Source organism: Malaclemys terrapin, chromosome 1, assembly GCF_027887155.1.
Source record: "Malaclemys terrapin pileata isolate rMalTer1 chromosome 1, rMalTer1.hap1, whole genome shotgun sequence".
Taxonomy (NCBI): domain Eukaryota; kingdom Metazoa; phylum Chordata; order Testudines; family Emydidae; genus Malaclemys; species Malaclemys terrapin.
The window spans coordinates 211,277,259-211,298,363 of NC_071505.1; the positions used below are offsets into that span (position 1 = coordinate 211,277,259).

Below are 21,105 nucleotides of genomic sequence, written 5' to 3' on the forward strand. Positions count from 1 at the left end.
GGGCGGTGCCTGCAGACGGAGGCAGCGTGCAGAGCCACCTGGCCGCACCTGTGGGACATGCTGGCCACTTCCAGGAGCCGTCTGAGGTAAGCGTCACCCAGAGCCCACACCCTGAATGCCCTCCTGCACCCCAACCTCTTGCCCCAGCCCTGATTCCCCTCTTGTGCCCGAACTCACTCCCAGAGTCCGCACCCCCTCCCGTACTCTGAACCCATTGGCCCAGCCTCCTCCTGCACCCCAAGCTTCTCAGCCCCACTCCAGAGCCCGCATCCCCAGGCAGAGCCCTAACTCCCCCACACTCCAACCCCCTGTCCCAGCCTGGAGCCCCCTCCTGCACTCTGAGCCCCTCATTTCTGGCCCAACCCCAGAGCCTGCATCCCCAGCCCAGAGCCCATACCCCTTCCCTCAACCCGATCCCTGCGAGTGAGCAAGGGTGGGGAGAGTGAGTGATGGAGGGAGGGGAGATGGAGTGAGCCGGGGGCGGCACCTTGGAGAAAGGGTGGGGTAGGGGCGGGGCCTTGAGGAAGCAGCCAGGAGAAGGATGTTCAGTTTTCTGCAATCAGAAAGTTGGCAACCCCATTGCCTACCTGTCTGCTCATTTCCTTTAGCTCACTCATGTGTTTCTGCCCAAGTCACATGATTAACAACCCTTTGTTTCCTTTTCCTGCTCTCATCTCTGTACCTTCTTCCACGTGCCCCTGATGACTAAAACTCCTTTTCTAGCCTATTCTGTCATGCCTCAATCCTCTCCTCCTTCAAGGTGACCCCCTTAAAACAAATTTAGTTAACAAGCCTATAAACCCTAGCCCACCTCTCAAGGAAATGTTAACTGATGATAACAACAACAAACAAAGTATCATGGAACCAGTTAGACAGATGGAAACAATCATTGCTGTGACATTCCCCATCCATTCTCTAGATGTATTTATTTAGGTCCCAAACTTGCAAACACTTAAACACATGCTTAACTTTAAGCATGGGAGTAGTTCCATTAACTTCCATGTAACTCTTCCCATGCTTAAAGTTAAGCATGAGAATAAGTCACAGTATTTTTATAATCTGGGTTTTAGAATGTAAACTCTTTTCAGCAGAAACTAGTTGTCTGTAGGGCACTCAACACACTTTTAGCATTATATAAAAATATAATAGCCAACATATTCAAATCCTTGAGAGAGCAGAGTATATATACATGCACTAGCAAAAATTTCTGAAAAAAAAGTCAAAAGTAACATGAACATGGTAATCCAGCCTAAAGTTACATAGTCATAAAAAAGGTAGCACTTAATAGTAAAGAAAGGATTGCTTTTCTAAATGAGAGAGCAGAAATGGATAGACTTGCAGGCACCATCATCTATTTAAGTGTGTGTATGCATTTCCAATGTAGATTGTTATATCAGTGATTGTCTAACACAATCAACATATTTATGTTTATGATTTGTTTAAAAGTAATATTCAATTTTCCTCTTCCTAGGAAACAAACTATTGAGGGATAGTTTTGATTTTGAAAATGATTTTTTAAATTGTATGTTTATGAAATTAAAAAGATAACCATGACACACTGGATGACTCGAGAGGCTGCTAATGGGATGCAGAGCCTCTCAGCTATGCTGTAAATTCAAATCCAAAGAAGCAGCTTGATTCAATTCCACTAAACGCTAAGAGCTTGTCTACACAGCTCTGCAGTTCAGACTAAGGGGGGGTGGATTGCAGCATGCAATAGCCTGTTGTGCTGTAACTCCCCTGATATACATCCTGGTGTTAATGCGTACCTAGTTCGCATTCACTTAGTCCTGGTTCACATTCACTTAGAGGAATATGTTAACATGAATTAGATATCTTTTAGTTTGCACCACCAGTAGCCACATGGGGAGTTACAGCACAACACACTAGTGCAGAGGTTCTCAAACTGTGGTCCACGAGCTCCATTCAGGTGTTCTGCGGATAGTTCCCTCTAAGGTGCGTGCCTGGGCGGCCGCACACGAGAGAATGAAGGACCACCCACCTAATTAGTGGAACCATGCAGGCATGGCTTCATTAATTAGGTGCCTGGACCCTGGAGAAGATGCACATGTCAGGTGAGGGGGTGGCTTTGGGGGGAATAGGGAGTAGGTGGGAGGGGGCAGTGGCGTGAGAAGAGGGGGGTGGGGCGAATTTGGGACCTGCAGGGCTGCAGCAGCCAGAGAAAGAGGTGACTTTCCCCAGCTCCAGGGCTCCGGGGAGAGATGACCCTCCTTCCCAGCCTCACCTCTGTGGCTGTTGTGGCGGGAGAGAGACCCCCCTCCTTCCCAGTCCAGCTCAGTGGCTGTCGCGGTGCGGGAGACCCCCCTCCTTCCCAGCCCCAGTTCCGGGGCTGCCACAGTGGGAGAAAGAGGGCACAGCCATCACATTAGAAAGGTAAGACTACTGATACTGAAATGAGTTGTGTGCTTTTATTTGTAGAACAAAAAAACGTTAATTATTATTAAAGTTTTTTTTATATAGAGCTTTTATCCAACACGCTTTACAATAGTTAGCTAACGGTACAAACAACATTTGGAAAGATCATTACGTGGTCTGCCGAGACCCTCAGCAATTTTCAAGTGGTCCACGAAAAAAAAGGTTGCGAACCACTGCGCTAGTGGATGTTGTACTTCACAGCCCCATGTTCCAAACTGTGGGACCATACAGACATAGTCTAAGACACCCTTGACCTTCACAAGGAGTTGGACTGCATGGTTGCCAGTTGCCATGAACAGAAAGCTGTTCAGTGAGCTAGGTGATCTCATTCTAATTATTAATGCACAGATGACCACATTAGAAAATTACCAGTTGTAGCACTAATTGACACCCTTGCTAGCAGTGTCAACAATCTATGTACCTTGTAAGTGAGCTATTCAATTATGCAAAGGAAAGGTGTTGACTGCAGGGAGGGAGTGGCATAAGAACTCTGGAATTAAAGCTGGGGATTGCTGTGGACTAAAGATAAGGAGGTGGGAGACCAAGAATTTAATGCACATAACTAAACAAAAGTGTCAAAATAAAACCGTCACTACTAAGATGTGTGTCTGTCATCAGGTGGATTACTTTGCTTCCATGACATATGGATTTCTTTCACCCTTCATCTGCCTTCATAATTTTAGATTATAAACTCTGCAGTGCAGAGACTGTTGTCATCTGTGTTGGGGGAAGCAGCTAAGCATACAGGGTGCTGCCACAACGTAAATAATAAAAATGACAGCTGAATGGGAATAGAAATCCAACTACCATTTCACCTAGTAGACATGGGCCCTTCAAAATACTTGAGGTATATTGGTAGGGAATCACAGGGAAGTTTGCATGATCACTGCCTACACCAGGGGTAGGCAACCTATGGCATGCATGCCAAAGGCGGCACACAAGCTGATTTTTAGTGATACTCACACTGCCCGGGTCCTTCACCAGTCTGGGGAGCTCTGCATTTTATTTTAATTTTAAATGAAGCTTCTTAAACATTTTAAAAACCTTATTTACTTTACATACAACAATAGTTTAGTTATATATTCTAGACTTATAGAAAGAGACCTTCTAAAACATTAAAATGTATTACTGGCACGCGAAACCTTAAATTAGAGTGAATAAATGAAGACTCGGCACACCACTTCTGAAAGATTGCCAACCCCTGGCCTACACCTATGCTGTGAACTACTGGTTGGAACAGATGACTTCATACTTCATGGCTGTCAATACAGTAATATAGCTGAGAATGTAACTTTTTCTAGGGGACAGGCAGAGGCCTGCCAATTTTGACAGTATTCCTTTAATTAAAATGAAAAAAACTGAAAAAAATCAGTTGACTTTAAAAAGACCAGAAAAGGAAGTTTAAAAAAAGATGTGCTGACAATCAACGCAAGAATGACATGACTCAGTGTTGTGTTTTCCATTTCAGTGAACATACTTAGAGAAAAGATTTGGAGTAAGGCCTCTTTTAAAATCAAGTAGATTTGTGATTTAAAAGAGACTATCAAGACATGCCAGCCCCTTGGCATTGACACTAATTATTTCTCAGTATGTGTTAGTGAGAAACACATTGATGTTTAATGGTAGAAGTTACAAAATGGTAGCAGTAGTTTAAATAGGAATATAAAAGAAAATCCAATTTTCTCCACTATATGTTGAGATTTGTGGTACATATTTGTTATTATATTGCCAGTAAATGATCATGCAAATCTTTTTCTACTAAAAATTAAAATGTTGACTTGTTGGACAATCCCTAAGACAATATTATTTAGTGGATAACGCAAAGCACTAGGAGTATCTCCTAGGTTCTATCCTTGACTCCATACTGACTTAGTGTATGAACTTTGGCAAGTCACTAAACTCCTCTGTGCCAGTTTACCCATCTGTAAAATGGGGATAATTTTACCACTGGTGTTTTGTAAACATTAATTAATACGTATTTTGAGATCCTTAAAATAAAGTACAAAGTATAGAAATTCAAAATAAAAATTAAGCTTGTTATTGTGGATAAATTGTTGGGTATTTTTTTACCTGACTCGAGAAACAGTCATGAGTTGATCATGCCGCAGCTCTTCATTCTGTGGCCTCAGGAGCAGAAATGTCAGTTTCTCCTTAAGTCGGTTTGACAGTGTCCCAGACTGTGCATAATCCATTATGTCATACATTATCATTGTCCTGGGAAAGTTTTCCAGAGACAATTTTCTCCAGCAGTTATCCCTGCCACCACAGTATGCTGGGGTCTCATCCAGGTTACTGATATACTATAAGGCCACAAAATAATAATATTAATTTATAAAATAAATGCTTGCAATAAACCTAATTCATTTTATTGGGGTCCCAAGTCTCCCCTATTCATATTTTCTCGTCCTCATTAATCATTTTAATGATGAACTTGCACATTAAAGAAAACCTCATTCAGAGTAAATCAAATGGTTGGAACCCCTGAAATGACCTACTCTGCTTTAAAATTCCTATAATACAATGACATCTGTTCTCTGGATATCTGTATCTACCTCTCTTACATAAATATACATATAATTATAATATAATCACCAAATTTAAACTGATCACAAAAATATGCATATGTACATTAATAGCCTGAGTTCCTTCACTGCTCTATAGTAACAAATAATTAATTGAAATCAGAGTATTGTTTATAGCCATCTTTGTGTCACCGTCCTTCCTAAATCTGGGTGGCATAGCCAGTCATCCAGGATTTGGCCCTAATTTTTTAAATATAGGAATTAACCAGAAAAGGTTTCACTGCACTACTCAAGCATCAGCACTTCTTGGTGATGATTCTTCTCTCACTTATACCACTGTAAATCAGCCATAATTCCATCAAAATCAATATACTAACACTGGTCTAAAAAAAAAGGTACTGATTCTCTTCTTACTTTTTCCATTTAAAGAGTATCACTGTTATCAGACTGATCTTTTAAAGATTTCTACCATCCTTGTGTAACCCTGACAATACACATTATAGAAATTAATCCATACAACTTCAATAACTTCTCTGGAGCTTCACAATCATAGGGCTTCATTCTCCACTGCCTTGTAATTTGTAGTCATTTACATCGGTTCAAGGTGGATGTAAAACACTACCAAATCAGATTTCTGCATTCACACGGAAGTGCTTGAGGTACCCTTTACGCTCATTTTGAGCTGATATAAATGGCTGCACAAGGTGTAAGCTGTTGAGAATTAGATCTTTAAATTTTAGTCTTGCAGTCATACTCACTATCTATATTTTAGATCACATCATAATCTTTTTTCCCAAAAAGAAGGTTTTTTTTATTACCAAAACCTGTAAGAAAATATTTGAAAACGTTTCTTACTTGCATGTAATCTTTCACTGTAGCAACGTCTATTTCGTCTATTATTTTGTGGTTTTGGTACTGAAGTTCATCCCATATCATTTGATCATAATATTTCCGATGTCCCATCAACTTGCAAGCATCAGCTGCTGCCTAAAAAGACAGGAAATATGTTGTAGCTAAAAAAAACAAAAACACACACACACAAAATTCCTAGACTCCTCATACTTCAACTCAGGGAAAAGTCTTAATCCTCCTGAAATCCCAGTGCTCAACAAAAAATTAAAATAAACAAGGCATTCTAATTAGTACACAGAAAGCTCACAGCGACTGGAGATGGATTGTCCACTAACTCTGCATTATTAATACTATTATTTATACAATTGTCACATCTAGAAGCTCTAATCATGGACCAAGAATGCCATTGTGCTAGGTGCTGTACAAACAGAAAAGCCTGTCCCAGCCAGCTTACAATTTAAGTATAAGACAAGAGACAACAAATGGATACAGACAGTCAGAGGAATGCAAGTAGATGTAAGCAGAGTCAGGATGAGCTCTACCCTGACATCTGGTGGTGAATTATGGCGAGTGTGGAAAAGTACTCCAGGGGCTGATCTTGTTTGCATAGGCACACCCACTCGCCTGGCATGAAACAACAGCAACTCAAAGTGGTTACTTTGGCTGGTGTGGGATCCCCAGTTTCTCTGTTATTGGGGCAGGAAGAATAAAGTTTTGTTACCCTGATTCTGTGAATCAAGGCCAGTGGAACTGTGTATGACAGAAGGACTGAGTGAGTCATTCACCATTACCTAAGTAGCATGTGCTTGTCAAGGGGCATGGGTTACAAAACCCAGTGAATTGAGAGAGGATGGGGACAGGTATTTGTACCTGATGGTATGGGCCCTCTCTGAGGGGTTGAAACACCAATTGCACTACCTCCTCTCTCCATTGTTGAATATCAGAGCTAACTTTTGATTCCATTAGAAGTCTAGTTACAGACTGCTGAACTGAATTCACTTTGGGCCAGTGGTGCACTAGCACTGGGGCTCCCCTACTATGAGCTGAAATCACAAAAGAGCTGAGATCACTGAGGCGGTGTTAACTAGTGGGGGAGCCTGAAGCTATAATGCTAAGCGGCTGGCAGAGCAGCTAGCGGAGCGGAGCGGAGCGGCTCACAGGTCGGTGAGCGGAGCGGAGCAGCGCGGTGCGGCACGGCTCACAGGTCGGTGAGCGGAGCGGAGTGGAGCGGCGCGGAGCGGCACGGCTCACAGGTCGGTGAGCGGAGCGGAGCGGAGCAGCGCGGTGCGGCACGGCTCACAGGTCGGTGAGCGGAGCGGAGCAGCGCGGAGCGGCACGGCTCACAGGTCGGTGAGCGGAGCGGAGCAGCTGCCAGAGCAGTTCGTGGGACGGCAGGAGTGGGACTGCGGGTGGAGTGGAGCAGTTCGTGGTGAAGGCTGGGTGGAACCCCACGGAGAAGCAGCCGGTTGGCCTCGGATCACGTAAGGTGCCCCTTAACACCCTGCTCACACACGCCCCCCCTTTTGAACTCTGGGGCTGCACTGATCAGGGACAGAGACTTTGGGGGGTTGTCGGACTTTTGGGACTTTGGTGATTCTTGGGTCGCTGGTTCCAAGAACCAACGGGAGAGGACACGGCCCAATTTGCTGGGGTGGGTCTTCGCTCATGGTTTGGTCTATGAACTCTAGTTGTGGTGTTTTTCCAATTTAATGCTGATGTCGTTTACCTCATGTTATTAAACATTTTCTGTTACACTCAGACTCCGTGCTTGCGAGAGGGGAAGTATTGCCTCTTAGAGGCACCCAGGGGGTGGTATGTAATTGTCCCAGGTCACTGGGTGGGGGCTCGAGCCGGTTTTGCACTGTGTTATTGAAGCGGAACCCCTAGATACAGAACCCGGCCCTTGTTGCTGCCAACTTAGATGGGCAGAAGGGTTACATAAACAATGAGAAAATAGTGGTCAGCATATTGGTGAAACAATTTCAGATACAAATTTGAAAATCATGCTTAGTGACACAGCTGCTTCCCCCAGATGCACCAGGTAACTAATCTAGGATTTACCTTTTAGATGGAAAATTAAAAGTTAATTACTCAGCCTCTAATTAACTCTTATTTCATTCATATAAGCTTTCACAATGACAGTTACATTTGCCTCCTCGTCCCTCTGACAGCATTATTGCTGGAATGGGTAACAAGATCTGTAGTTAGGGTCCTCTTCAGATGTTTACAGCTTTTTAAAACCTTCATCTCTATGGCTGAAATTTGTCAAGTCTGATTTTTGTCTAAGGGTGGTGGTTGTTTAAGTTTGAGACTCTGTTTAGCACTGATTCAGAAGGTTTTGCTCCACATCCTCAACTTGTATAACTTGTTATAGTGCGATTGAAGTCAATGGAGCTATGGCAGATCAGCTAAGGATCTGTCTCTTTGAATATAAAAAAAAACCCACTTTGCCAATATAAAAAAATGGATTCTTCTAAATGTTGCAAACTTTTTCAAACAGCTTTAACACTTTAGTAGTTTGGAGTAGACATTAGAACTTTAACATCCCTCTGATACAGAAATGTCTGTATTTCAGTGGTGTATAATTACTAGGATCTCTTGGTATTAAAGATGTTATAAGAAAGGTAAAGTTATTATATATAAAAATAATTGTTTTGGCCATACCCAATTTTTCTGTTGTAAGAGTGCTGAGGAACTGACTCCACAGCAGCCACCAAACGTGATGGAATTAAGAATAATTTTTTAAAAATTACAAATGAAAGCTACATGCAAACACCAGAAAAATTCTTTCTTGCAAAGCTGCCACCCTCCTTCATTTCACAAAAAGGAAATTATATTCATTCATGAGTGACTGAATTAGTCAATAACACTATATTGACACAGCAACTTTTTCCTTACTTGGGTGGAATAAACCTAAAAAACGGGCCTCTTTGCTTAAAATGTAAAGATGTTCTCACTCATGTTAAATATAAGCTAAACTGTATAGGTTGGAAGATCAGTAGATACTGACCATTTCTGACTTATCATGCTGTGCTATAAATATATTAAGACATAATATATCAAATGAAGTATAAGTCATGATGCAGTAAACTGTATCAAGCAGCACTGATGCAATGACAGAACTTCTCTAAAATATACTACTGTATTGGAATGTTAATTTCTGCAGTATTTCACTATTTGGATGTTTAGGGTAGTGCTTACAGACCACTGTAGGCAGTTTATGGGACTCCTCTTTACTCCATCATTTTTGAAACACCAGTGTGGTCATTTTGTGTTCTTAAACTATTTCCTCTAGTTTGGTATCCACCATGGCAGTGTGTTTCTTCTAACTGGAAAGCTAGATGAGCAGCCTGCTCTGAGGCCAAGGGTGATCCAAGATTCTGGCAGCTGATGTTTACAAAGTAGATAATCCCAGATCTACAAAGGGAGTTAAGAACCCAAGTCCCAGATCCACAAACCCCTGCTCTACTGCCACCTAACCATATAAGTGCCTAAACTCACTCGGCACCTAAATTTTCACCGCAAGAGATCCTATATACTTCCGTTTCTGCCTCTAGGCATGTGCACTGGTGTCTCAGGCAGATGTCCAGTACCTATCTATAAGCCCCAGCATAAGCCTCAAACCAGGTGAAGACAGGCATTCTCCCACCTTTTGCTTGTAGGGTCTGATCCAGTAGGTGTGTTCAGAGCATGCCTAATTCCACACAAAACACTTGGGTGGGGAGAGAGAGGAGGCAGCAGCCTCCCTTATAATCATTAGTTATAACCAGTGGTTAGGGTACTCACCTGGGATGTGGGAGACCCCACTTCAACTCCCTCTCTGCCTGATGAGAAGAGGTTCCCACCTCTCAGATGACTGCCTAACCACTGGACTATAGAGTCATCCTCACTCTATTTTTCTGGCCCAATGCATACTTAATACCAAGTGGTATTGGAATGGCTTTAATAAGAGAGATTGAGACAGATCCACATAAGAATTTCCCATAGTACAGTGATAAGGGTATTGATGTGAAAGGTCGGAAATCCCTATTTAAATTGTTTTCTCCAGTGTGCACTACTTCACATTTATTAACTTTGAATTCCATTTGCCATTCTGTTATACAGTTCAACCAACTGCAGCAGACTTGTCAAATCTCCCTCAAGGATTTGTCATGCACTACATACTTTCCCAAGGGTTGGCAGATACATGGCAAATCTGTACCATTCTCATTGTCTGCATTCTTCTACTAGCTGCCTTGTTGACTTTCCAAGGAAACAGAAGAAAGTGGTGAGAGAATAGGTGAAGATTATTGAAGCATTCTTCACATTATGATTCTCCTACAATCAAAGGGTCTAATATACTAAGTAAAAAATGTTTGATGTACCTGATACGTATTTAAAACGTCCTTTATTCAAGATACTACAGTCAATAAAGAATAGGCAGTTTTAAAGGAAAAAAATACTAGTATGTGCTTTCAGAAATCCAGCTTGAAACCCAACCTGCACCACACAATTGCTACAGGAGTCTTCTTGTTTTGGTCCAAAATAATTTTTGCTTCTTGTATTACAGGACTAACATACATTAGAGTGTGGACTTGCTTGAATGCTTGAAGAAGAAAAACACTGTATTATTATTAGTAGTATTATTGTAGCACCGTCATGGACCAGGAGCCCACTGTGCTAAGCAATTTTCAAATGCAGAACAAAAAAGCGATCCAGCCCCTAAAGAGCTTATAATCTAAGTGCGCACAGCTTATCCTTTATAGGCACTTGTATACTACAGAGATGAGCATAGTACAGAAGTCTATATAGAATAGAACTTCTTGTTCAATGCATCAGAAGTTGTGATTTTATTTTTAAGTACATCGTCACTGGAAGGATAACACTGCTCTACAGCCAAAATGCTTCTGAAATAAATGTAGTCAAACTTTACTAATTCTGGGTCACTGAGAACGAAAATGATGCTTAAAATTGTTGATTGGCTCTAGTTTTCAAGATATGCTATTGGGTCAGTATATACGAGCCTTGACTTGGGAATGGCGGAGGATAAGTGAGTTATAAAGGGAAGGGATCTCAATTTAAACCAGAAATGACTAAAATACATCTTTGACTGAATCTATGAATAAATCTATGACTGGGTTTGGACAGTACTTGCTTCTTAGGCAAAACAATGAATGATGCAATCTGAAGCTGGTATTGCGTCATACATGATATGAATTGCATCATGTTATTCCTAGAAGTCATGAATGATGCAATCATAACGAAGCTTACATCACTCTGCTGAACAAATTGCCCTATATCAGCTCTAGAAATCATACAGTGTCATGCTCTCTTATTTGTCAGTGTTTGATTTTGCAAAGGGACACATTTCTGTTTAGCCAAAGTGAGCAGAGATGCCTCGTACTTGTGTGAACAGTGCAGATAACTTCTGCTATGTTTGTGGCGAAGTGACTTTTGCATCACAAAAGCGCAATATAACCACTATGGTTAAGAAAGCCTATCACCTTTATTTTGGCTGCAAAATTGGAGATCATGACAAGAGGTGGGCCCCACACATATGCTGCAACACTTGTGCAACAAATCTTCGCCAGTGGTTGAACAAGAAAAGGAAATCTAAGCCTTTTGCAGTGCCAATGATTTGGAGAGAGCCAACAGATCATACCAGCAATTGTTACTTCTGCATGGTGCCTCCAGTTGGGAAAGGTGTGTCAAAGAAGAAAAAGTGGACTGTGCATTATCCAAACATTCCATCAGCTATACGCCCAGTACCCCACGGAGAAGGACTGCCAGTTCCTGATGCACCAGAATCATTCTCACTTGACTCAGACGAGGAAGAGGAAGAGGATGAAACTTCTGGTCCTGAACCATCAATGTCACAGGACCCACATTTTCTCCCATCCTCCTCCTCTGAACCACACCTCATAACACAAGGTGAACTGAATGACCTTGTCAGGGATTTGGAACTACCCAAGAGTAAGGCAGAGCTGTTGGGCTCCAGACTACAGCAGTGGAATCTCCTGGCAGGTGATGTTGGGGTTTCCATGTTCCGTGACTGTCAAAAGGATCTTGTACCATTCTTCTTCATGGAAGGTGATCTTGTAGCCTGCAACAACATCGATGGTGTGATGGCAGCCCTCAACATCGTTCACGATCCAGATGAGTGGAGACTGTTCATTGATTCATTGAAGACGAGTCTTAAAGCTGTTTTACTGCATAATGGCAATGTTTTGCCATCAATTCCAGTTGGTCATGCAGTCCATATGAAGGAAACCTATGACAACATGAAACAACTTTTGAGGTGCATAATCTATGACCAACATCAGTGGCAGCTTTGTGGCGGTTTGAAGGTTGTTGCTCTCTTGCTTGGTCTGCAGACTGGATACACAAAGTACTGCTGTTTTCTCTGCAAATGGGATAGTCGTGCAAGAGATTCCCACTACATCAAGAAAGATTGGCCACTCCAGCAGTCATTGGTGCCTGGGAGGAAAAGTGTTCAGCATCCACCACTTGTTGAATCAAGGAAGATTTTGTTACCACCCTTACACATCAAGCTGAGTCTGATGAAGAACTTTGTCAAGGCTGTTGACAAAACACAAGCAGCTTTCAAGTACCTCCATGGAAAATTTCCAAGGTTAAGTGAAGCTAAGATAAAGGAAGGTGTCTTTGTTGGTCCTCAGGTTCGTGAACTTCTTCGAGATGATGCATTTGACCATGCACTGCATGGCAAGGAAAAGACGGCATGGAAAGCCTTCCAGTTAGTGCAATAAATTTTCTCGGAAACAACAAGGCAGACAACTACAGGTTGTTGGTGGAAAACCTCCTCAAGGCATACAAAAGCCTTGGTTGCAACATGTCACTAAAGATACATTTTTTGCACTCTCATCTAGATTTTTTTCCACCGAACTGTGGAGCAGTGAGCGACGAGCACGGCGAGCGATTTCACCAGGACATTGCAACAATGGAGAAACGCTATCAGGGCAAATGGAGCCCATCAATGCTTGCAGACTATTGCGGGACAGTGACAAGAGATGCTGCATTTAATGAATACAAGAGACAAGCGAAGAAGCGCCGAGTAGACACTGAATAGGACTAAACTATGTACATAATAGTTTTTGCCTTTTGTTTCATAATAAATTTTATTTATATAACCCTTTTGCTGATTTTTAAAGTGTTACATAAACAGGAGAGGTGAAATGTTATCATGTAAAGCAACCATAAACACATGAAAAGACCTAGGTTTACAATTTATGATTAAAACTCTACTATCTACACAATATACATAGACATAAAATGTAAAAACTTAAATATCTTAGAAACAGTAGCCAATCAGTTGTTTTAATTGTCATATTTGAATTCAGCACATCAAAATAGATAATAAATAGCACATTTTATCTCTGAAGCAGACGACTTCTCAAAAATTGTAGACCAGTGTAACCTGTCAAAAGAACAAGGTTAATGGAATCCTGTTCAGCAAATTTATAAAAACAAATCTTTTGACGTAACTAATTTCAGGGGCCTAAAAATATAGTTTTAATGTCTATTTAAATAAAGGCAGAACTGAATGACAAAAGAACTGTAAAAGACAGCTATACAGAACAGTGCCTCTAGTGACTAAATTTCCTAGAAATAAATTAATCCAAATAGAGAATATGGGCATAGATATACAAAGAGTTTTTATGTACTATGCTCAAAGAATCATTGTTTCTTTGCTAACAAAAGTAATGTTGTTTAATGAATGAAGCGGTTGCTTGTTAGAATTGGAAATATGTGTGACTGAGGATAAAGATGTTATAGGATTTTACAAAATAAATTTCAGAGCCAAGATACAGATGAAGTGAAGAGAAAATGATCACACAGACATTCAGTAAGTCACCTCACTTGCTGGACTTATTGTTCTTTTTCCACTTATGTACTTGCTGCCTTGGCCTCCAGTATGGTGAAAAATCTTAAACACAATGAAAGGTGGAAACTCATGACCAGCAAATCTAAAGAAACAAGGAACAAAGTTAACTATCTGGCACTATAAAGAGCAGATTCCTTATTGAAAAGATAGGAAATGTGAAGTTGTGGTAAACATTAAAAAAAAACAACAACCCTATACTTTAGACAGTATGGAAATACCAAATCATGGTATCTTAACTCTCTTTTTGTATCTGAATCTTGCAGCTGCCCAAATTCATGAGACAATCTAATGCATGAACATGGATGGTCACATATGTATTTTATGAAGAGAGCATGACCCCAGTGTGTTTTTGTAAAGCGTGCTTTAGCTGCGTTCAGTTCTTTATATACATTTAAAACAGACTAATAAGTTAAAAAAAATCATCCCTGGAATCCCTTCCAAACTAGTAACAGGGCTGGGAATAAGGGGCTGAGGGAGCTGGAGCCGAGGGGTTTCGAGTGTGGGAGGGGGTTTCCTGGCTGGGGCAGAAGGTTGGGGTGCAGGAAGGGGTGAGGGCTCTGGCTGGGGGTGCAGCTCTGGAGTGGAGCCAGGGATGAGAAGTTTGGGGTGCAGGAGGGGCTCTGGGCTGGGGCTGAGGGGTTCAGAGTGCAGGAGGGGGCTCAGGGCTAGGACAGGAGATTGGGGTGTGGGAGGGAGTTCAGGGTGCGGGTGGTGCTAACCTCAGGTGCTCCCAAGAAGCAGCAGCTCCAATGGGAGCTGTGGAACCAGTGCTCGGGGCAGTGCCTGCGGGTGGGGGTAGCACGCAGAGCCCCCTGACTACCCCTCTGCCTAGGATCTGGAGGGACATGCCAGCTGCTTCCCAGGAGCCGTGCGGAGCTGGGCACAGAGTCTGCCTGCCCCGCTGCTGGCCTCCAGCCAATTGGACTTTTAGCAGCCGGGTCAGCTGTGCTGACAGGAGCCGCCAGGGTCCCTTTTCAACTAGGCATTCCGGTCGAAAACTGGATGCCTAGCAACCTTAGTCAGCCCACCTACGTGTTGTAAATTGCAGGATTGAAATCTTAATTCCTGCCAAAATGGAATAATACAATTGAAATGCTGACAGTTTAAAAATTGTTAAACACTATAATTCGTTTAAAACATCTTATTTAAATGTAGAAACAAGTATGGAAATTCATGGCTATTTGCATTTAGCATTTAATTAATTTTTTTAAAGGACAAACTCAAATCAAATGCATTTGTTTGGTTGATCACACAATGAATAAACAATACGAGATTCAGATTTTGTATGCAGAGCAATTGGAGGCAGTAAGTCTGCCCAGAGGGTATGGGAGTTGCAGAAATGCAAGGTATCCGCCATACCCCTTTGTTAAGGTACCTGTACTTGGTTAGTGCAGACTAGTCAGAGAAGGGACATGAACAATGCAGCTAGTGAATATGCTGATTCAGCTCATCCCCTGGTCAGGCTTCACTGGGAAAAGGCTCTCTGTGGAAGCCTGGCTGCAATTTAAAGCTGCTCTCTTCTGCCTGAAGCTATGGACGTAGTAGTGAAAACTGCAAATACCACCAGCTCCCTCCCTCAATGTCAGTTTTCACACAGAGCACAACTTATGCCCAGTATGTTTATTTGAATGTCTAAAAATATATATTTATATCTGGAGTGCTGCATGTTGGTGTGTTGTAAAAAAGAAATATAGCAAAAATAATGGTATGTGCATGCAAAATAGATAATTTTATTTCTAAATTACATTTCCTCAGGCATGTATTGAGCACTATTTCTAGATGAGATCCAAGTCCATAGTAAGTTTGCATTTTTAAAAAGAAAACATAGCTTATGGTGTGCAATAAAAGTATCTGAAATTTTTCTACTATACATAGGACTACTTACCAGTCTGGCTTTCAATATGAAAAGTTAATCACCACATATCAAAAAATTCCAGTTTTTAGAAAACAAGAAAAACAATCACTTCCAGTAGAACCTCAGAGTTATGAATACCAAAGTTACGAACTGATCAGTCAACCACACACCTAATTTGGAACTGGAAGTACGCAATCAGACAGCAAAAAAAAAAAAAAAAAAGCAAACACAGACAATACTTTGTTAAACGTAAACTACTAAAAAAATAAAGGGAAAGTTTAAAAAAAGATTTGATCAGGTAAGGAAACTGTTTCTGTGCTTGTTTCATTTAAATTAAGATGATTAAAAGCAGCATTTTTCTTCTGCATAGTAAATTTTCAAAGCTGTGTTAAGTCAATGTTCACTTGCAAACTTTTGAAGGAACAACCATAATGTTTTGTTTAGAGTTATGAACAACCTCTATTCCCAAGGTGTTCATAACTCTGAGGTTCTACTGTATTGCAAAAATAATGCCCCCATCCCAAAAAAGCAAAGTAAACAAAAAAATCATTTTCCCCACTCCGTGCTTCAATGACTTTAAGATGAACAAGTAAAACTTTATCAAACTTTCCAAAAATACTCACCTGTGAGGTAAAAATACATGAGAAATATTAGCCCAAAAGGTATTTGTTTGAGTATTACTGAACTTAGGGACCTAAAACAACATGCCCTATCAACTCTAACATTGCTAGTGTGACACTATAATAAAAACAATTGATGGCACTTTTGGTTAACTTTAGAAAAAGTCATCATATATGCTAGGTTGAATAAACAAATATGCCTACTTTACCTGAATCTGACTTTATACTGCATACTAGGATCTTTTATAAGTTCAGCTTCTAAAGGACTCACTCTCCTCATAATCTCATATGTAATGCAATGCTCCTGAAACAGATGCAGGCATTATTCAGTAAAATTGAGCAGTTTTGGTTCCTATAATAATATACCCCACACCTGTTTCACATGGGAGTTGAGTGTTAATTAATATTTTAAAGTGCTTTGAAATTCTTAAATGACAGTTACTATAGAATTGCAATATTGTTTCTTTTTTATTATTCATTTTATTCTTTTACCCAATGTTACTCTTTTCTCTACTGAAGTTATCTTTTTGCCCTTCCTTTCCAATGTTCTGAGTTTTATTTTCTCATCTTTGCACTACAAAAAAACCAAGGTAGTTTTCAATAAGAACAACAAATATTAGGAAATACATCTCACATACAATTTTAGCTCCTCCCTTTTACTAAATCCCCCAACTGTTTAGTTGCTCATCTTCTTTCCTTCTCCGTCTGTCTTTCATCTGCTCTTAAACTATCATCAATCTCTCCCTCCACCCCATTCTCTGAACACCTCCCTATGTCTCTTGCCTCTTATTCCATTCAATGGAGTGACATTATTGCAGGAGGAAAAAACAGCTTTTCTGAATCCATTCTAATATTTGCTCTGCTCAGTGTAAGACACACAGACAGTAAGAGCAAAGAATGTGGAGAACTGTCCAAGAAGACAGGAGCTAGCCTGTCTGCTTGCCTGCATAGCAGATTCAGAAGAGTGATACTACCCTAACTCCAAAGCTACAGCTGAGGGGTTTCATCACTTTAGCGTAGGGCTCCACTGGAATTCAGGGTCTTAAGGCCAAACCTTTTGGGCCTGCTGGTTAATTTGGACCTGGGTACTGGCACTTCTCCAGGAAATACTACTTTCTTCTTCAGAAGGGATGGATCAGTCAGGAGCCCATTCCACCTTTGGCAGAGTCGGGGGGATCTTCCTGAGCATATGTAATTATTCATCTGATGTGTTTATGTGATAAAATGGAGCCATGAATTATAAGCAAGGAGAAGAGACTGTGGCAATCACCATTTGTATTTGGTGCTTCTAATTGGACAGTGGCACAGTGATACATCAGGCTGGTTTCTCTTGGAGAAAAAAAATGGTGTAAGCAGTTAGATCCATATTTGGGAAACTGGAAGCCTTCATAAACAGCAATTTCTTATGTACTGTAGGCCTCTTTATGGACAGCACATGTTTACTCTAAAAACAACAACAATTATTGACATCCTATGCCTGGATAGATCAATAGGGACTATGTGAAGTTTACAGCAAACAGTTGTGCACCCCTGTGAAGAGGGCCAGAACACTTCTGAGGGATTAAATGGGCTTTAAAGGGTGCATAGACTTTGTGCTGGCTATTTGCACAGGAGTGACTTTCACCCTAACTGCATTACCCTGGAGAAGATAATTTATGGTTATTTAATACACTGTTAGAGAATTTACCAACATAACTGTTAAGATATTACTATACCACCAGTTATATCAGTGTAACTCATTGAGGGTCTTTTTTTTCCAATTTGGTTTTACTGCTTTCTGAGCTCATTCCACAAGAAGTGTCTTCCCCTAGGAAGCTGGAGTGGTGTAACTGCCCCAGCAGTATCCCAGGCACCGGTAGAGTTGTGCTGGTAAGGTTACCCCCCCATAACAAAGCCCTGGGTAGTTTACAGCGCGGACGGGCAGGGTTTTTCTGGAGGAGCATACCGCGGCCCGGATGGTGTGTGTTAGCAGCCTGAACAGCCTCCTGTTGATGTGACTCCACCAGGCTCGCTGGAGGATTTTAGCTGCAAGCTCTTCGTCCGCCCTGGCAGGAGACACGAGATCAGCACCAGCCCCTGCGCTCACAGTAGCGTGAGCATATGTCTTGTTTAGTCCCTTTTCTAAAGCCCGGTCCCAGCCGTCCCGACCTTTTTTTGTGTGCGTGGCAGAAGTGGGCATTTGTCCAGTGTGCTCCTGCCGACTTGATCAGTTGGCAACTGCTCACTTTTATCCAAAAAGTGGGGTGCGGAGGAACATGCTGGGGTGGGGGAGGGGAGATGCCAGCCCCACGCGGGGGCGGGGAGGTGCTCAGGCGAGCAGTAGGGGGTGCCCCCTTTTCGCTTTAGGAAATATGGGCACCCGAGCTCACAGCAGCTGGGTCCCTACAGGCGGACCCGTGGGTGACACCGCCAGGGCCGTTTCGGGGGAAGGGAGCGGAGCCGCCGGGGCAGCGAGCTGCGGGGACAGACAGACACGGGGGGCGCGTCCACACAGCACGTAAGCCGAGGGGGGAGGGGACCCGGCCGTGCGGACTCGCTGTTTCCAGGCCCTTGCCTGGGCGTCCGCACGGCGTGGCGGGGACCCCGGGCTGGCAATGGAGGGGACCGGATCTCACAGCCCCGCTAACTCCTCCCTCCTGCGGGCAGCGCGCGAGGCCCGGGGGGCGCCGCGGTTACTCACGGGCACGAGAGACTCCCCGCCCGGCGCGCGGCTCCGCTCAGCAGCATGACCCGGCTACTCAGAGGCCCCGCCCCCGCGTCCCTGTTGCCTGGAGACCGGGACACGTGTGTGGGGGGAGAGGGGAAACCACGCCATCCCCGCCCCTTTCCCAGCCGTTTTTGTCGTTCGGCCTCCGTAGCGGCGCGTGCGCTGTGCGGCTCTGGCATCATCGCGCAGCGACGCGGCTGGGAGCGGCGCCGCGATGTTCAAGGTGAGAAAGTCCCGTCCCGGGGGCGCAGCGCCAGGGATACCCCCGCCGCTGTCCGTCCGCCATGTCACCCGTGGCCCGGCTCAGGCCCTCGCTCTCCGCTGCCGGGCGTGCTGCCGCCGGGGGGGCTGAGGAGGGTGAGCGGCACCTTGGCACCCACTGGGTAACCCGGCGTGAACGAGCGGGAACAGCCCAGCCCGGGCCCGGGCAGCCGTTGGCAGCCTCCCCGGGTGCACGGGAGGGCCGGTGGCCTAGTGACAGATCCGCCCCAGGTCCCCATGCAAAGCGTTTGCTCCCCTGCTAACTGCCTGCTGCGTCAGGGGTTTCATTCCTGAGCTCAGGTGCCTGTGCTCGCTGCGTGTTGCCTAGGCCACCCTTCGCTTCAGTACACGGGTGTGAATCGCGTTTGAAAATATTGGGTACGGGCTATTTGGCGCTTTATTATTATGTGCAGCCTGTCAACAGAGGGTGCTACAGGCTAAAGCTGTGGCAAGCAAAATTCTTTAACGTTAGGCATCTGATAACTTGTAGCATTTGTTATTTTATTTGCGGTCTCAATTCTGCAATTCACTGCAGCCGAGTGAATTGAGCCAGACAGACCCTGAGGCAGGTGCTGCAGGTGTGTCTATGTGGGGTAGCGCTACAAGCAGGAGGGAGGCACTAGCATGGCTCTGAGACCTGGTTCCTCCTCCATTGTGAGCGTGGCTTCACGTCTGTGTATGCTCAAGCACAGGCTTGGAACCAGAGAGTCTGCAAGGCAAATTGGTTGAAAGTGTATTAAAGAACAGAATTATCAGACACAGAGGTGAACATGATTTGTTGAGGAAGAGTCAACATGATTTTTGTAAAGAGAAATCATGCCTGATCAGTCTTTGAGGGGGTCAGCAAACATATGGACTTAGATTTTCAGAAAGCCTTTGACAAGGTCCTTCACCAAAGGCTCTTAAGCAAAGTAAACAGTCATAAGAGAAAATATCCTCTCATGGATCAGTAATTGGTTAAAAGATAGGAAACAAAGGATAGGAATAAATGGTCTATTTTCAGAATAGGGAGAGGTAAATAGTGGTGTCCCCCAGGAGTCCGTATTGAGACCAGTCCTATTCAGCATACTCATAAATGGTCAAGAAAAAGAGGTAAACATGGAGGTGGCAAAATTTGCAGGCGATATAAAATTACTCTAGATCGGAGTCGGCAACGTTTGGCACGTGGCTCACCAGGGTAAGCACCCTGGCGGGCCGGGCCAGTTTATTTACCTGCTGGCGCGGCAGGTTTCGCCGATCGCAGCCTCCACTCGCTGCGGTTCACTGTCCCGGGCCAATGGGGGCAGCGGGAAGCCGCGGCCAGCATATCTCTCGCCCGCGCCACTTCTCGCCACCCCTATTGGCCCAGGACGGTGAACCGCGGCAAGTGGAGGCTGCGATCGGCCGAACCTGCCGCGTCAGCAGGTAAATAAACTGGCCCGGCCCGCCAGGGTGCTTACCCTGGCAAGCCACATGCAAATGTTGCCGACCCCTGATCTAGATAATTAAGTCCAAAGCAAACTGTGAAGAGTTACAAAGGAATCTCACAAAACTGAGTGACTGGGCAACAAAATGTCAAATGAAATTCAGTGTTGATAAATGCAAAGTAATGCATATCAGAAAACATAATCCCAACAATACAGACAAAATGATGGAATCTAAATAAGGTATCACCACTCAAGAAAGTGATCTTGAAGTCACTGTGGATAGTTCTCTGAAAACATCCACTCAATATGCTGGAGCTGTCAAAGAAGCTAACAGAATGTTAGGAACCGTTAGGAAAGAGATAAGATGAAAAAAATTATAATGCCTCTATAATATAAATCCATGGTATGCCCATATAATACTGAATGCAGATCTGGTTGCCCTGTCTCAAAAAATATATATGGGAACTGGAAAAGGTACCGGATGGGCAACAAAAATGGTTAGGGCTATGGAATAGCTTCTGTATGAAGAGAGATTAAGAAGACTGGGACTTTTCAGCCTGGAAA

General features: G+C 43.3%; 2 protein-coding genes across 3 annotated transcripts in view; one reads left to right on the top strand and one right to left on the bottom strand.

Annotated features, from left to right (window-relative positions):
* The window catches only part of C1HXorf58 (chromosome 1 CXorf58 homolog), a 30,438-nt gene extending 11,349 nt beyond the window's left edge, over nucleotides 1-19,089 (bottom strand). Inside the window, exons 1-6 of one of the 2 annotated variants that reach the window (XM_054005999.1) lie at nucleotides 18,848-19,089; nucleotides 18,113-18,212; nucleotides 16,377-16,471; nucleotides 13,663-13,774; nucleotides 5,814-5,945; nucleotides 4,507-4,736 (exon numbers count right to left, since the gene is read on the bottom strand). In XM_054005999.1, the coding sequence (XP_053861974.1) occupies nucleotides 4,507-4,736; nucleotides 5,814-5,945; nucleotides 13,663-13,774; nucleotides 16,377-16,471; nucleotides 18,113-18,212; nucleotides 18,848-19,056 (878 nt within the window). In that variant the 5' untranslated portion in view covers nucleotides 19,057-19,089. The remainder of the gene's footprint in view (nucleotides 1-4,506; nucleotides 4,737-5,813; nucleotides 5,946-13,662; nucleotides 13,775-16,376; nucleotides 16,472-18,112; nucleotides 18,213-18,847) is intronic. The other variant, XM_054006008.1, reaches the window with a different exon arrangement.
* The window catches only part of APOO (apolipoprotein O), a 70,422-nt gene continuing 68,349 nt past the window's right edge, over nucleotides 19,033-21,105 (top strand). The window contains exon 1 of the mRNA XM_054006020.1: nucleotides 19,033-19,097. Within this exon, the coding sequence (XP_053861995.1) occupies nucleotides 19,089-19,097 (9 nt within the window). The 5' untranslated portion in view covers nucleotides 19,033-19,088. The remainder of the gene's footprint in view (nucleotides 19,098-21,105) is intronic.